This window comes from Neopelma chrysocephalum, unplaced genomic scaffold (assembly GCF_003984885.1).
Source record: "Neopelma chrysocephalum unplaced genomic scaffold, ASM398488v2 Primary Assembly neopelma1_84, whole genome shotgun sequence".
Classification (NCBI taxonomy): Eukaryota; Metazoa; Chordata; class Aves; order Passeriformes; family Pipridae; genus Neopelma; species Neopelma chrysocephalum.
In genome coordinates, this window is record NW_020897746.1 from 5,815,382 (window position 1) to 5,830,544 (window position 15,163).

A 15,163-nucleotide genomic window follows, 5' to 3' on the forward strand; every position below is an offset into this window, starting at 1 on the left:
AGACAAATCTCTCCCAGAAGCTGGGATGAACTTAACCCCCAGTGAAGAGGAGAGTAACCCCCCAAAGGCCCATCGAGTCTGAGGCTCCAGACCTGCTTATCCCTGGATGGAAATTTCTGGCAGGTCCCTGCTGCAGGAGAGGTTCTGGGGCTCAGAGAGCATCCTCTGACCCTTCTCAGCTCCAGCAACATTTGTTTCCTTTTCTGAGTCACAAAGGAGAGCAGGGAGGAGCTGCTGTTGGGCGAGAAGAGCCTCACAGAGCCAGGCTGTCCAGTCCCTCTGCAGGCACTGGCATTGCACCAGAGACACACTTGGCCCTGCAGGTTTAATCACACTCAGGAGGAAGACAGTTCTCCCATCTATCATGATATCATCAAGTGTAATACAGCCTAATGAGACAACATAGATTGCTGGCAAAGACAGGCAGCAGCACAGCCTGGCGCTGCTCCAAGGGCTTTATCCCACTTTATGGCGCTGGAGGACCTGACCCATGGCAGATAAGTGCTATCAGCAGCTTTATCAGAGCCCAGCAGCCCGACACCTGCATCACCGCCTCCCCTCACACACCGAAGAATGCATTTCCCCCACCATCCAGAGCAAACCATTTACTCTCCCGGCTTATCCCAGACCCTGGGAGCCAGTGAGCAGTTTGCAGCCCTGAGCAAGCTCTGACTAGCTGAAATCAATGCAGAGCAACGAAATGAGAGGAAATGACCTGCAAACGGCAGGAGTGATTCCAAATGAACCTGCAATTTAGCTCCATTGTTTGTTCTGTTTGCTGGTAGACTGTATCTCCGATAGCTTAATTACTTGTGTATTTGCCTTGAGAAGTACAGGTCTACTAGTGGAAGATTTAAATCCAGCTCAGGAGTTTCTGCTTCACTGTACTTGCTTGCTCCTGCTGTTCTCTGCTGCCCAATCCCATTAACCTGCTGTAGTATCTCCCTAGAATTCCTGTACAACACTTTTTGAGGAGAATAAGCCCTGCTGAAGTCACTCCTTCCCCATGAGCTAGGGAGAAATCAGAATTTCACCCTCTGACTCCACACAGTATGAATTCTTAATTTCCTTGCAATAAGTAATCCCTGCTTTAGCCGTTTCTGGCTGAGTCCAGCCTCAGACACAGTCCAGAGTAAATCCTCCATGACCACAAAGTCTGCAAGTATTTTTTGCCACTTTTACTGGCTTTGCTAAATCAAGAGATCTGGGAATGATCTGAACTTATCTTGGTTATCTGAGATGGCAGCGGAAGGGAGAGATCAGACAGTGCCTGCTCAATCAGCCAGCACTAAAGGAGCTACATTAGCAATTATTATCTTCAGCCTTATCTCCTAAGGACAATTTCACCAAACTTGCGGAATGTGCCCACGAAAGAACAGACTGACACTACTTGATTATTTTTCAGGGGCCCTGGATTAAATAACAGAATTGAGATTTGGAAATGTCATTGCAGAACAGAGTAGAGAGGACTCTGGAAAGGCTCAGTCGTGGTGGTGGGTAATACGTGGGATGGGAGCTGAGGAAGATCTTAGAGAATCACAGAATATTCTGGGTTGGAAGGGACCAACAAGTTGGTACAAGGGCCCTCACTGATTGACTCAATTACTGTCTGTCCCAGGAGCTCTTTGAGTCTTTTTCTTAGGGCCAATTCCAGAGACTAAACCCGGATCCAGAATCTTGTAGAACGGGAGCAAAACCAGCGTCTGACAGTGTCGTGCCTTGTCCCACCTCTGCTGGGGAGGGGTTGAGGGCGCTGCCCCCCGGCAGGCACGGGGCAGGGGCTGCGGGAGGACAAGTGTCAGCTCATCTCATCTCCCGCTGCCGCGCTCACACATCGCCAGCGATCGCGCAGCCGGGGCCGCTGACACACTTTGCTCACTGACACGGCCACTGAGCCGCGCCTGAGTGCTCAATCCAACCCCGCGTGTGGCCGAGATGAAAAGACAAACTGATGTGCTCCTGTCAGGATGCATCAGCGGGATTCCTGAGAAGTGCTTCAGCAATCTTCCTCTCCCACAGAATAGCCTTGCCTTGTGATTCCCGGGCCACTTGCTGCCAAAAGGGAGAGGTCTTGGCTCGCAGGACCCTGACACAGCCCCCCAGAGGTGCTGGTGCAGAGCAGGGTGCCTTTCCCTGTCCTCTGCAGGTGGCTGTGTTAATTCATTCCCCCCGGGCTATGTGGAGCACCCCAGCACCCATGCCCTCGCTGGAGGGTGTTGGGAGGGTTCTCTGCAGGGCTCTCCCCATTTTAGGCAACATGACTCCTCATCACGCTCTGCTGCACTGGTTTCTGCCTGGATTGCTCTGCTCCCTCTCTGGTTTCATTTTAATTGGAATAAATATCACAGCCCTTCATGTGACAGAGACTCCTGTGTCAGCACTCTGGGGTTTCTCACTCCTGCCTACTCCCATCTTGCTCTTCCCCTCCAGGAGTGTGTTCCCACGCTGCTGAGTTGGTTGGGGCTGAGGTGCAAAGCTGGAGCCATTCCCTTTGCAAACTCCCATCGACAGCCCCTGGCCAGCGTCCTGCTCAGCCAGGGCCCCTTCACCCAGCAGCTGAGAGGAAAAATATCATAGTAAAACCCCACATAGGAGGTTCAGTGTTGACGCTGGGGGGCTGTAATCACTGCAGTATCCTTAGGGGCAGGAAGGAGACCTGCCTTCAGTCACTGAAATGGAGTCAGTGGGGTGATACAGTCCTGGGAACTGCCATGAGGGGGAGGAATTGGCCCCAGTCTGTGCTGAGGGTCCAGCCCCTGCACTGGGCTGGGCAGCTGCTCATCCTGCCCAGAACCAAACATGGAACAGAGAAAGGGAAGGGGAAATGACACCTCACATCTGATGGCGAAGTGGTGGTGATGAGATGGAGATGACGCAGCATGGATGTGACTTGAAAACTTTCCCAGGAACTCTACCAAAGTGGCTCTTTGAAAAAGTGTTTCCGGCTGCTTTCGGGTAACTGAGCTGCCCTCAAAATCCTCATGCAGTAAAGGCCTTTGCAGGCACCTTCCCTGTGCACATTCCATCTGGAGCCTCTACCTCTGAGCCGCTTCTCCCAATCCTCCTCCTGCTCTGAGGGAAGGGTAGGAAGGACTCACTGTGCTTTGCCAAGCAGTGGCAGGGATGCATGCCCAAGGAAGACCAAGTGGCTGGAGCCCCAGCTGCACAGCCTTTGTGAGAAGTTTCTCAGCAGAAAGCAGGTTTGCCATCTCCAGCCACTTTTTTGAATTTAGATCTTGCTGTTACTTGCAGCATCTTGGCTCACAGCCAATTAGATGGAAATGAAGGAGTTATTTCATGCTCAAAAGGAAAACTCAGAGCTTCCTCTTGCCATGATGAGGGACAGAGAAGGAAGGGGATGCTGTAGGTTTGTGCTTTCTACTCTTTCCAAGGGACATATCAGAAGAAAGCCATCAGCAAGGCTGCTGCCAGGGAAGAGGCCTTGTTTTTGTGTTTGGGTTTCTGAAACTTTTAGTGGAAGCATTTAAAACACTGTTGTCACTCCAATCCCCCAGGCTGTGCCGAAGAAGGTGGTTTGGGGAGGAAATGAGACATTTCTGCTTGAGAAAACAAACAAAAGCAGCCCAGCTCACACTGGCTCAGGAGCTGGGGAGTAGCAGTGCAGGGGGATGGTTGTCCATCATCCCAGTCTGTCATCCCAGTCCATCACAACCGGGAGAGCATTCTGTCAGTTCCAGCCAGTCCATCCACAGGGGCAGATGTGCCTTCACTCTATCCCAGTCCCTACCTCCCTGTTCTGGCCTGGCCCCCCCTGCAAAACTCCCCGAAGTCCTTTGGGCTCTGCGTAGGGGAAGAGGTTGTGCTCCCCACTGGGATGGGCATTGCAGCAGAGGAACCTGCTGCATTTTGGCATTTTACTGGGAACCCAGTGACTATTTCAGAGGAAAAGCAGAGTCTCTCTCATGAAACACCCCAGAGTGAGTCATGGGCCCGGGTGAAGGGGAGGAAGCAACTAACTTAAAAACAGACATCCAGGGTCATCTGTGGGTAAGCACTGCCCAAAGAAGGGACAGGAGAATAAGGCTTGGAAAACTCCTGGGACACCCAAGTGAATGTGGACCTGGCTCCATCCTGCAAGGTTCTTCGTGACTAACCACAGGGAAAAATCGACTCTGGGAGCAAGAAGCTGGAAAATGAGGATTTTCTTGGTTTGGATCCTTTTCCCAGGTGAGAGCCAGGAACAAAGGTCAGGCCATTCCATCTCAGGGGTTCTGGCAGAGCTGTGGAGAGGTTGGGGCCAAGCCAGACCAGGAAGCCCACCATGGTCATTGCAAGAGCCCAGCTGATCCTGATCTTTTCTTGTGGCAGTTACGGGGGGTGATCTCTGAGATGTGCTTCTACTGCTGCCATGTGAACCCTGGGAATAAGGCTTTTTGCTCTTTTAATAACACACACCCTTGATGGGGGCTCTTTTTTTCCTGACTGGGGACATCTCCTCTCAGCACTGTTCCCTGGCACAGCGGGTGCACAGACACAGCCTCCCTCGGGACTGGGTGCCCCCAAGAATCCTGGGCTCAGATCGTTCTTGGTTCCCCAAGGCAATGCCAGGACGTGTTTGTAGCACCTCTTTGTGTTCCCCTACAGGTGTCTGGGCAGTGAAAGGCCCCAAGCAGGTGACAGCTGACCAAGGCAGCTTGCTGGCAGTGTCCTGCAGCTATAAGCCAGGCTATGAGCTCAATTCCAAGTACTGGTGCCGCCAGAGCTCCCTCCGGTTTTGCTTCACCGACATCATCCAAACCAGTGGCTCGGAGGTGACGGTGACACAGGGCAGGGTGTCCATCAGGGACAACCACACAGCACACTCGTTCACGGTGACACTGAGTGGTGTCACGCCGGGGGATGCAGGCCGGTACTCCTGCGGGGTGAAGAGGAAACTGTGGTTCAGCACATCCCACACCACCAGGGTGATGGTCTCTGCAGGTAAAATGGGGCTGGATGCAAAGCTGGCAGTAACCTTCTTTTTCCTCCCCCACAGTGCCCATAGCATTGCTGGATACCCCCATCTCCACCTCCTGCACCTCTGTGGCCAAAGTGTCAGGGCAGAGACCCCTGTGCAGGGGGCAGGACAGGAGGTGTGTGGGGTGGGTCTCCACTTTGCTCTGACTGTTTCCTTCGCAGCTGCTTCAACCACAACCGAGGGCAGCAACGTGGGCCTGCTGACCAGCAGCGCTCTGGGCTCCAGTGGCTGTGGGGAGCCTCCAGTGCTGTGAGTAAGAGCTTGGGATCTGGGCACGCCCCCAACAGCATCCCCTGGCCAAAACCATATTTTTCCCTGCATGCATGTCTCAGCTGTGTCCCTCCATTGCAATGGCCCCAAGGAGCATCCTAGAGGCAAGCAGGGCAGCTGGCTGACATGCCAGTGCCCCAGTCCTCATCCTCATTGCACAGACCCTACACAGGCTCTAGCATAATCTCCTTTCTCCATACAGGTCTCAGCTCAGTGTCACTCACCTGCTGCTCCTCCTCAGCTTGAAATTTCTCATAGCCCTGGCCCTTGTGTGTGGGGCAGCCTGGATGAGGAGCCGGTGTAGGAGCCACAACTAGGAAAACCAACAGCTCTTTGAAGCCTCCAGCAGCACCAGGACACTAGACTGCCCACCTCCTCTCCCAGCCACCTTGGAGCCCCAGGGATGCCCTCCTACCCCCTCTCCCCCCACCCTGCTGGGGCCGTGATGTCCATCACGGCTGCCCTGTGCCAGGAGGTGCTTGGCTCCCGGTGATTCTACCCCCCTGGGAAGCCCTGGCCCCTCCTGGCAGCCCCAGCGCTGGAGAGAGGGGGGTGTGGGGTGCCGAGAGCCTGTGTCTGCTGAGCTGGAGCTGCCAAACCAAGACAATTTTGCAATTAAAGCCTTGGTATCCTGCAGGTGCCTGTCTGCCTGTCTGTCTGTCCACATGCTCCCTCCTTCAGCTGCCAGCACAGCCTGGGGTGTCCGTGGCTGTCAGTGCTGATGCACACACTGTGTGGGGACACGCTGAGTTGTGGCTGGGGGAGACACAGGATCACAGGGCCAGTGTGGGCACCTGATCCACCATCACCCAGCTAAGCCCTGGCACAGGGAGAGGAGCCCTCAGCCCCAGGAGCCTCAGCCCTGCCAACTCTGTCTGATGCCACCAAATGCCCATCTCCAGCTGAGCAAGAGCCGGGGACGAGTGTCCTTCCACAACTGTCCCCACCACTACAGCACCTACAGGAGATGGGGACACAAGGGGAGGCCTGAGAGGACCTAATCAGGGCAGAGGAGTCCTGAGCCACAGAGGGGCTGTGCTGGGAACAGTCTGGGGGGATGTGCTGGCAAGGGCAGTGGGGACAAGCGCCCATCTCCAGCTGTACTGGGGCAGGAGGCAGGGGATCCCCATTTGCATTCCCACGGGAAGGACAGAGTGGCCATGCAGGAGCACTGCCCCAGCCTGGGGACTCGTGTGGGGCTCAGGGTGTCCCTGTGCAGTGCTGAGCCACCCCTTGAGAGGCAGGTCCCCCACCAGGTGCTGTACCTGGCGAGAGAGGCTGGGTAGTGTGGCGGTAAGAGGTAGAACTGTGTCCTGCCATGGGGGCACAGCAAGTGCTCTCAGTGACCAGGCAAGGCAGGAAGGCAGCTGACAGGAAATGGGAAACCCCACACTCTTGATGAACGCCCAGCAGTAACTGAGTTGGTATCCCAGGCAGAAGAGGAAGCAAAGCCATAGAGAGACAGCATAGAAGGAGCAGTAGGGCTGCCCCAACTGTGGCCCAGGCTACCCTGTCCATGAGGCTCCTGCTGTTGCTTGTCTGGCTGCTGTTGCCAGGTAGGGTTGAGGGATCCCTGGGGCCAGAGACTCACACTGGATCATCTGATGGGGTGGGAGGTGTCAGTGTGCTGGCAGCACTCCCACGGCTCCGTTTGTCTCCACAGCCTATGGGGCGGTGGGCTGGCGCAGAACCGTGCGGGGACTTGTGGGGGAGTCCCTCTCGGTCACCCACAAGTACCAGCCCGGCCAGGAGACGAACCCGAAGTTCTGGTGCATACTGGGAACACTTTATACCTGTGCTGAGGACATCGTCATCACCTCAGAATCACAGCCCGTGGTGCAGAAGGGCCGATTCTCCATCCGGGATAACCGCACACACCTGGTGTTCACAGTGACTGTGGAGGATCTGACCGAGGAGGACGCGGGAATCTACCTCTGTGGGGTGGAAACGGGAAGGTTCCAGCTTGATCTTGTAGTGGAGGTGATCGTGTTGCCAGGTCAGTCCCTGCACAATTCCACCCCAGCAACAGTGACCACAGCGCTGGGGGGCCGGGGACAGACTACGGGAGGAGGTGTCACCCTGAGCGAGGGGGGATGGAGAGGGACAAAGTGCCCTCCTGGCACCCGCTGCATCCATCACTCCTTCACACCTGCAACCCCGATGCTCCAGCCGGATGCTCCGCAGGGAACCCGTGGCTCCTTCCGCTACTTCCCAGTGCTGGCCGGGCTGCAGCTGCTGGCGCTGCTGGCCATGAGCGCGGCCGTGCTCTGGGTCAGCCTGCGGGGCTGAGCCCCCGCCGGGACCCCATGGCCGCAGCCGATGCCTCCCGGCCCCGGGCCGCCCCGGCCCCGACGGCGTGGGCAGGGAGGGCAGCACCGGGGCCTCGCCGCGCCCTTTCTGCCGCCGCCGACTCCAACAAAGCTTCCCCGCCACCGCCCCGCGCCCCCGACTTGTCTCTCCAGCCGCCCCGACGGTCAGGCAGCCCCGGGGGTCCCCGCGCTCCGCCCCGACAGGGCGGCCCCCTGGGCGGGCGGGGCTCCCTACCGAGGAACCAGGGTGCCAAGCTCCGCCGTCCCGCAGCAGCCATGCAACTCCTGCCTCTGCTCGCCTGGGCTCTGCTGCCAGGTAAGGTCTCGCCGGAGGGCCCGACTCCCGGAGTGGCCCGTGGGGGCGGCCGCGACGGGCGGGAGGTGTCAGTGCGGTGGCAGCACTCCCGCGGTTCCGTTTGTCTCCACAGCATGTGGGGCGATGGGTTGGGACAGAACCGTGTGGGGATTCGTGGGGAAGTCCCTCTCGGTCACCTGCAAGTACCGGCGCGGCCAGGAGACGAACCCGAAGTTCTGGTGCAAACCGGGAGCAGTTTATACCTGTGCTGAGGACATCGTCATCACTTCGGAGTCACAGCCCGTGGTGCAGAAGGGCCGATTCTCCATCCGGGATAACCGCACACGCCGGGTGTTCACAGTGACTGTGGAGGATCTGACCGAGGAGGACGCGGGAATCTACTGCTGTGGAGTGCGAATGGGAATATTGCAGCGTGATGAGTATGCTGCTGTGAGGGTGATCGTGTTCTCGGGTCAGTACTTGTTGGTTCCCCAGGTCCAGCCCTGCTGTGTCCCCCTCCAAGTACTGGGAGCAAGGGCTGCAGTAGGGGCAGCCTGCAGGTGGTAGGTGCCCAATGTCATCACAGTGCAGCAGGTACCACCATCACCCACTCCCCATGCCCAGATCTCCCCACAGCCCCTTCTCAGTGCTCCAGGATCAGCCACCTCCATTGGTGGGATGCACCACCCTGCTCTCTGTGTCTCATTTTCCCTCTCATCAGATCTTGCTGTCCCTGTCTGTGCTGTCCTTGCCTTATTGCATCACACTGGGGAATTCCTCACCCCCCTGTGCTGCTCTGTTTCCCACTTGGGACAAGCAGAGCCTCTGGGCACCAGGCCCTGGGCTTTGGGAACATCCCTCTCCATTGCCTTGCCAGGGATCAGCCCCCATGGCAGGACACATATATGGGTTTATTGTGTTAGTGAACGAGTCATGAGGTACCCAGACCCCCTTCCTGCAGGGTGAACTCTGTTTTGTGCATGTTTTGAGGGAGACCAGGACTGTGAAAAGCCTCCTGGGCAGTGGTAGAGTCTTACAGCCTTCCCACTTTGAGGGGTGTCCTTCAGCTACTCCCTGTGTGACAGTAAGTGGGTCACTTCTGACTCACTGAAAGACCCACAGCATTTTCCTCCATGGAGACAGATCAAACAAGCCTCTCCTCTTTTCATTACAGCCACCCCACCATCAACCTCCACCACAAACAAGCACACTGATCTCACTAGCTCTGTAACAGGCCCCACACAGACAACTTCCCAAGGGGGAACTGTGCACGTGACATCAAATCCGTCCAGCAACCAAAGGTGAGTAGCAGCTCCTGCCTACAGCAGCCACTTCCCTCAACGAGATTTGTTTGGTGCAGCTGGAGCCCTGCAACCCTCAGACTCTTCACATCTCCCTTAAGGATCCAGACATCCTGCTTTTACCTTTAGAGACCACTCCACCTGGAAAAATTCTTCCCTATGAGGGTGGTGAGACTCTTGCACAGATTGTCCAGAGAAGTTGTGAATGCTCCATCCCTGGAAGTGTTCCAGGCCAGGCTGGATGGGGCTCAGAGCAACCTGGTCTGGTGGAAGGTGTCCCTGTCCATGACAGGGGATTGGAACTAGGTATCTTACATGTCCCTTCCAACCCAAAGCATTCTATGATTCTATGACAATAATTCCAGTGTCTCTGGTCACACGGCCCCCCTGCTTCTCTCCCATCCATCTTGCAGCTTAAGCAAGCCATGAGCTGTTGCCACAGGAGAAGTGGTTTCTGCCTGCAGCACTGACCCCATTTCCTTCCCCAAAACTCAGAGGCAGTGTTTGCTATTGGGAAACCAAATGCAGGCCAGTGTCCTGTTCTGCTTTGTAGTCACACACAGCCCAGCAGAGATAGTGGACAAAGCATTAAACAGGAGTTGTAGAGCTTCCCTCCTTCTCTCCTGCCTCTGGGAGGTGATGCCTCAGCAGGCAAAGCTGAGGCTCCCCATTACCACGCTCCAGGGGTAGCTGGCACGCCAACTTTGCCTGCTTGCCCATTACAAACAAGGTCAACAAATAGTGGAGCTAAACCAGAGCAACATTAGATCCAGGAACCCATCCCTAAACCAGTGAAGACTCAGCAGTTGTCAGACCTCGGTGTCAGTTTGCTTCTGCAGTTTTTGGTTTGCTTTGCTCCGTGCCCAGCGGGCAGCCTGACCACCCCACACCTGCTGTCCTTCCTCCCAGGGAAAGCCCTGTCACCCACAGCCACTTCCTGCAACCCTGCTCCGTGCTGGTTCCTCCTGAGAAGTGTGGGAACAGAAACTCTTTGTTTCTTGCAGATTGAACGTGGTTGAACACATCCTCACTCCAGGCATCATAGTAGTTCTTCTTTTGCTTGCTGTGGCTGCTGCTGTTCTGGTAATACTGTCCAGGAAGAGGAAAAAGGGTGAGAGAAGCTGCCACTGCCACACACACCCTATTTCTGCACCAGAACCTGCCTCTGCTTTATTTATTTTTCCTCTATATTTTTTTTTTCTCCCCCATTCCCTCCCTGATCCATCCAATTCCTTGGTCCATCACTGAGACCTCCGCTAAGTAGGACTCCTTCCCCTGAGGGAACAGTGGGGCCATCCCACAGGTCTCATCCCCATGGGAGCAGGGAATGGCAGCCCTTGGGGTAGGTGCTGCTTGGCACAGCACCTACTTGTGTTTGTCTGGGCACCATCAGCTTCCCCAGATGGGCTCACTTGTGTGGGCCAGGCTTGCACTAAGCTTGACACAAAGTTTAAGGCCAGAGTGAAGGATGTGGGGGACACAGGAGAGGACGTTGCCAGCTGGCAGGTGGGGTCTGGCTTTATTTGAAGAACTGCTCCAGTTTGGATGGCTCACAGGGTAACAGGTTCCTTTCCTGCTTTACGGTGAGATTTGCAGTGGCAGCACAGTTTCTTAATTAATTTCCTTTCCTCTGTTTTCACTCATGTCTGACCACATCCGTGCTCCATCCAGCCCTCTCCAGAGCAGCCATAGAGATGGACAGGACTCGCAGTGTTTCGCATACAGTAAGGAAAACCTCATGAGGTCTTGCCCCAAGTTCTCATGGAGAGGGGAAGCGTTACACCCTGAGCTGCCAGAGCCTCTTCTGTCAGCCTGGCTCATGGTGCTTTAGGCTGGGAGGGATCCTTGGGGCACTGCTCACCAACAGAAAGACACAAGCAGGGCTTTTGTGTGACTATCACAGAGTATTCCCAGAAAGGGAATTTAGGATTGGGCTATAAGGTTTGCCCCCAGGCCCCTCCAAGCGTGGGAGCTGCTCCTCTGAGTGAAACAGACTTGGGAACCTGCAGCAAAGCACACCTGAGGCAGCAGTGGAGCAGCTGCTCTTTGCTCACTGCTTGGAGAGCGTTTTCTGATTTTATCTGCCAGATTTTGAGGAGAGGCTGGTGTCACTAACTAGAATTCCCCTGGGGAATGTTGAACCAGCTCTTGCTTCAGGTTTTATTTCCACCCAGTGCTCCTGCAGCCATCAGTCTCAGCACCCATCAGGACAGGCAGCAGGGTGGGAGGTGCTCCCACCCCTGTGGATGCAGGCGGCAGCAGGTTAAGAGCTCATCCCTCTCCATCAGGGAGCAGATGCCTTGAATTATGCAGACATTAACCACCACATGGGCACAGCCGAGAGCCAGCTGTACAGCAACGCTGAGGCTTTCCGCAGCCTGGAGAACTCCACAGTCGAGTACCTGGAAGTCAGGCACAGTGCTAAGGTAGGAGAATGCCAAGCAGTGCCGGGCTGGAGGTGGTGGAGGGAAAGCTGGGGCGGGTGGGTGATGGCATGGGCAGTGGGATGGGATGGGATGGGTGGGGAGGGAGGGGGCTGCAAAGGGGCTCACCAAACTGGGGTGCAAGTGACCCTGGATAATGTGGGTTCCCTCTCCAGTCCCCATGGCTGCTCCTGGGTGCTTAAAGCAGCCGAGAGAGGTTCCAGCAGACAGTGTTTCCCTGGAGCAGCCCCACAAAGGATGTTTTTTGTTTATCCCCCTCCTTTCCCAGCCTGTGGAAGAGAAATCAGAGGCGATATATGCCAGGGTGCAGAAGCGTGTGCCGCAGCAGGAGCAGATCTACAGCAACGTGCCACCAGCTACACGGCCCAGCGAGGAGCCCGACAGCAGAGCTGGGGGGGTGTGAGCCAGCACCCGGCCCCACGGGCTGCTCCTGCTGCCAGGGGTGCCACTGGGACCTTCATTGAGGGGATTGCATTGGCATTCCACTCAGGCAGGAGCTGGCTGGACCAGTGGAGCTGCTGCCTTCCGAGGCTCGGATGTTTCCTTGGAGCAACACTGGAGAGGATGAAGTTGAGAGGAGACACGGAGCGGGATGAGGATAAAATCATCCCTTTGGATTTGGAGTCCTCATCCATACAGCAGTGGTGCTGGGAATAAAACTTTCCCCCTTGAAGTGAGGCAGTCCAGGCCAGGCAGGGTGTGGGGGAGCTGGGAAGGGGAAGCAAGGCTGAGGGTTGTGGGTGGGCTGGCTCCCTGCACCCACCACCTGTCCCACTTGCCCTTCTGCATTGTTCTTGGGGGCTGAAGCTTCCAAACCCGCAGATCTCCTCAGAGTGACTTTTTTCATGCTGATGTCAGTTGGCAGCTCCTGGGAGGCAGGACATTTGCACAGGGTGCATGGGTGAAGGATGTGGGGCATTAAGGTCTTGGTGAAGAAATGGCCTCTCCCCGAACCCCACACTTCTCCACAGCCCCCAGGGAGGTTTCTTCCTGCTGTCTCCCACCACCCCCAAGGACCCCTGACCTGGGAGCACACACAGGGGCTGTAACTATCACCCTGCTCATCTCTGCTTTGCTGATAGCTTTTTTTTTCTGGCACCCACTAAATACCTTATTCTGTGTGAAATGCTGCTGCTTTATCAGTGTCAGCAAGCGAGAATCTGATGGTGTCAACCACGGTGTGGGGCTGTGTTTGTACACCAGGTTTCCACCTCCTAAAGAGTTTATTGCAGAGTGTCACCCTGAAAGCAGGTCCAGCCCCTGGCTGGTGCTCAGCTGGGCTCCAGCAATGTGACAACTCAGATCTTTGAGGTGAGGACTCTTGGGGCTTCAGCACAAACCTGCAGCTCCCACTCATGCTGCAGCATTGCTCCTCTCTGGGACATCCCACAGGGTCTTGCCCCTGCATGCCAGTGCCCTTCTCAATGCATGAACTCCTGCTCAGCACCAGGCAATTCATCCATTAGGACAACCCATTCCCACAAAAAATGGATTTGGGCACCTATTTGTGATGGGTCGGGAGCAGAATACCTGAGCTCTTCCACGCACACTGTCCCATGCAAGTGGTTTTGCATGGAGAGATGATTTTTCCCTTACCATGGGAATTTGGGTGCTGTAACTCTGTGCAACTAGGCTGGTTTCAGGGCAGGGATGCTGATTTATTCTGCAACCAGGACAAGGATGAGGCAGGAGCTACTCGTCCTCTACAACTACCTGAAAGGAGGTTGTAGCCAGGTAGGGATTGGTCTCTTCTCCCAAGTAACAAGCAACAGGAGAAGAAACTGCCTCAAGTTGTGCCTGTGGAGGTTTAGCTTGGATATTAGGGAAAATTTTTTCACCAAAAGGGCTGTCAAGCATTGGAACAGGCTGCCCAGGAAATGAGGGAGTCACCATCCCTGGAGGTATCTAAAAGACATGTAGGTGTAACTCTTGGGGACATGGTTTAGTGGTGGTCTTGGCAGTGCTGGGTTAATGGATGGACTTGATGATCCTAGAGGACTTTTCCAAACTAAAGGATTCTATGTGGGGAGACTTTTCCTGCTGATGTGGAGATGTTGAGGCAGTTGTGGAGGTGTTGAGGCAGTTGTGGAGATGTTGAGGCAGTCCTGCAGCTCTCAGCTCTTAAGAGCATGGACCAAATTGCTCCTGTACAAGGGGAAGCCCTCCCAGAGCTCAGCAGGCTGCACAGAGCCCTTCTGCACCCCAGGGAGCCCCTCTTATCAGAACCTCTTCCTCTCAAACCCTCAGAGCCATTGAGGCTGCAGTGTTCCCTCTGCTGTATTGGCATAATCTGCCTGGGCAGCTCACAGAGGGTCATGGAACTCCCCAGAGCTGCTATCACCATCCAGACACTGCTTCCTATTTCCCCTGCTGAAATACTTCCCCCCACAGCAGCTTTTACAGGACAAAGGCTGAGAGAGTTGGGGGTGTTCCACCTGGAGAAGAGAAGGCTCCAGGGAGGGTTTAGAGCCCCTAAAGGGGCTCCAAGAGACCTGGAAGGGGACTTTGGACAATGGATGGAGTGACAGGACAAGGGAGAATGGCTTCAAACTGACAGAGGGAAGGGTTAGGTTAAATATTGGGAAGAAATTCTTTCCTGTGAAGGTGGTGAGGCCCTGGCACAGGTTGCCCACAGAAGCTGTGGCTGCTCCATCCCTGGAAGGGTCCAAGGTCAGGTTGGATGGGGCTTGGAGCAACCTGGGCTAGTGGAAGGTGTCCCTGCCCATGACAGGGAGGTTGGCACCAGTGGTCACAGGCACACACTGCCAGTGCACGTGTGGCCACACACACCCCAGCACACACAAACACATGTGCACCCCAGTGTGCACACACATCACACACATATACCAGTGCACACACACATCCCACTGCACACACACACATTCAATTGCACACAAACACACATCCCAGTGCTCACACACATCCCGCTGCACATGCACACCCATTCACACCCCACTGCACACTCATGGACCTGTGCCCACACGCGCACGCCCCATGCACACACACACACATTCACACACACAGGCTGGTGCACACTCACACATGTGGCACACATGCCCCCATGCACACACACTTGGACACAGACACATACAAGCACACAGATGTGCATACACAGCCCGGTGCACACTCATACACATTCACACATTCCCTGCTGCACACACACTCACACCTCAGTGCACGCTCACACACACATCCCAAGGTGCACACTCACACAGCCACACACACCCCCCCCCGGTGCACACACACACACACACACACACAGAGACTCCAGTGCACAGACATACACACAGAGGTCAGTGCACACTCAAATTCACACACACACACACACACCAAGGTGCACTCACACTCACACACATCGCACGTCAGTGTACACACACACACACACACATTCACTCCCATACACTCACACTGAGTCACACACATCTCCCAGTGCAAACACACACACACAGAGCCCGGTGCACAGTCACTCTCACTCACACACACACACACACATCCCAAGGTGCACATACACTCATACACTCACACTCTCACAGACATACTCATACACATCACACTCTAGTGCACAC

The 15,163-nt window shown here is 55.5% G+C and overlaps 2 protein-coding genes across 2 annotated transcripts; both read left to right on the forward strand.

The window, feature by feature from the left end:
* The first annotated feature begins 4,066 nt into the window (after window positions 1-4,066).
* On the forward strand, window positions 4,067-5,565 carry LOC113971678 (CMRF35-like molecule 4). Its single transcript, XM_027691831.1, has 4 exons — window positions 4,067-4,188; window positions 4,606-4,941; window positions 5,140-5,227; window positions 5,451-5,565. The coding sequence occupies exons 1-4, from the start codon at window positions 4,074-4,076 to the stop codon at window positions 5,563-5,565; spliced, it is 654 nt and encodes a 217-aa protein (XP_027547632.1). The 5' UTR covers window positions 4,067-4,073.
* Window positions 5,566-6,716: 1,151 nt separating this feature from the next.
* Window positions 6,717-12,280, forward strand: LOC113971603 (CMRF35-like molecule 1). Its single transcript, XM_027691699.1, has 7 exons — window positions 6,717-6,804; window positions 6,912-7,244; window positions 9,027-9,153; window positions 10,158-10,264; window positions 10,825-10,877; window positions 11,442-11,579; window positions 11,866-12,280. The coding sequence occupies exons 1-7, from the start codon at window positions 6,765-6,767 to the stop codon at window positions 11,998-12,000; spliced, it is 933 nt and encodes a 310-aa protein (XP_027547500.1). The 5' UTR covers window positions 6,717-6,764; the 3' UTR covers window positions 12,001-12,280.
* Window positions 12,281-15,163: the final 2,883 nt, after the last annotated feature.

What these genes read in the sequence shown, in the direction of transcription:
- LOC113971678 (XM_027691831.1), top strand. Translation starts at nt 4,074, where the DNA reads ATGTGGACCTGGCTCCATCCTGCAAGGTTCTTCGTGACTAACCACAGG. An exon ending in GGTTTGGATCCTTTTCCCAG is followed by an intron (nt 4,189 to 4,605) that starts GTGAGAGCCAGG and finishes GTTCCCCTACAG; the next exon opens with GTGTCTGGGCAGTGAAAGGC. An exon ending in CAGGGTGATGGTCTCTGCAG is followed by an intron (nt 4,942 to 5,139) that starts GTAAAATGGGGC and finishes TTTCCTTCGCAG; the next exon opens with CTGCTTCAACCACAACCGAG.
- LOC113971603 (XM_027691699.1), top strand. Translation starts at nt 6,765, where the DNA reads ATGAGGCTCCTGCTGTTGCTTGTCTGGCTGCTGTTGCCAG. An exon ending in CTCGCAGTGTTTCGCATACA is followed by an intron (nt 10,878 to 11,441) that starts GTAAGGAAAACC and finishes CCTCTCCATCAG; the next exon opens with GGAGCAGATGCCTTGAATTA. An exon ending in AAGTCAGGCACAGTGCTAAG is followed by an intron (nt 11,580 to 11,865) that starts GTAGGAGAATGC and finishes CTCCTTTCCCAG; the next exon opens with CCTGTGGAAGAGAAATCAGA.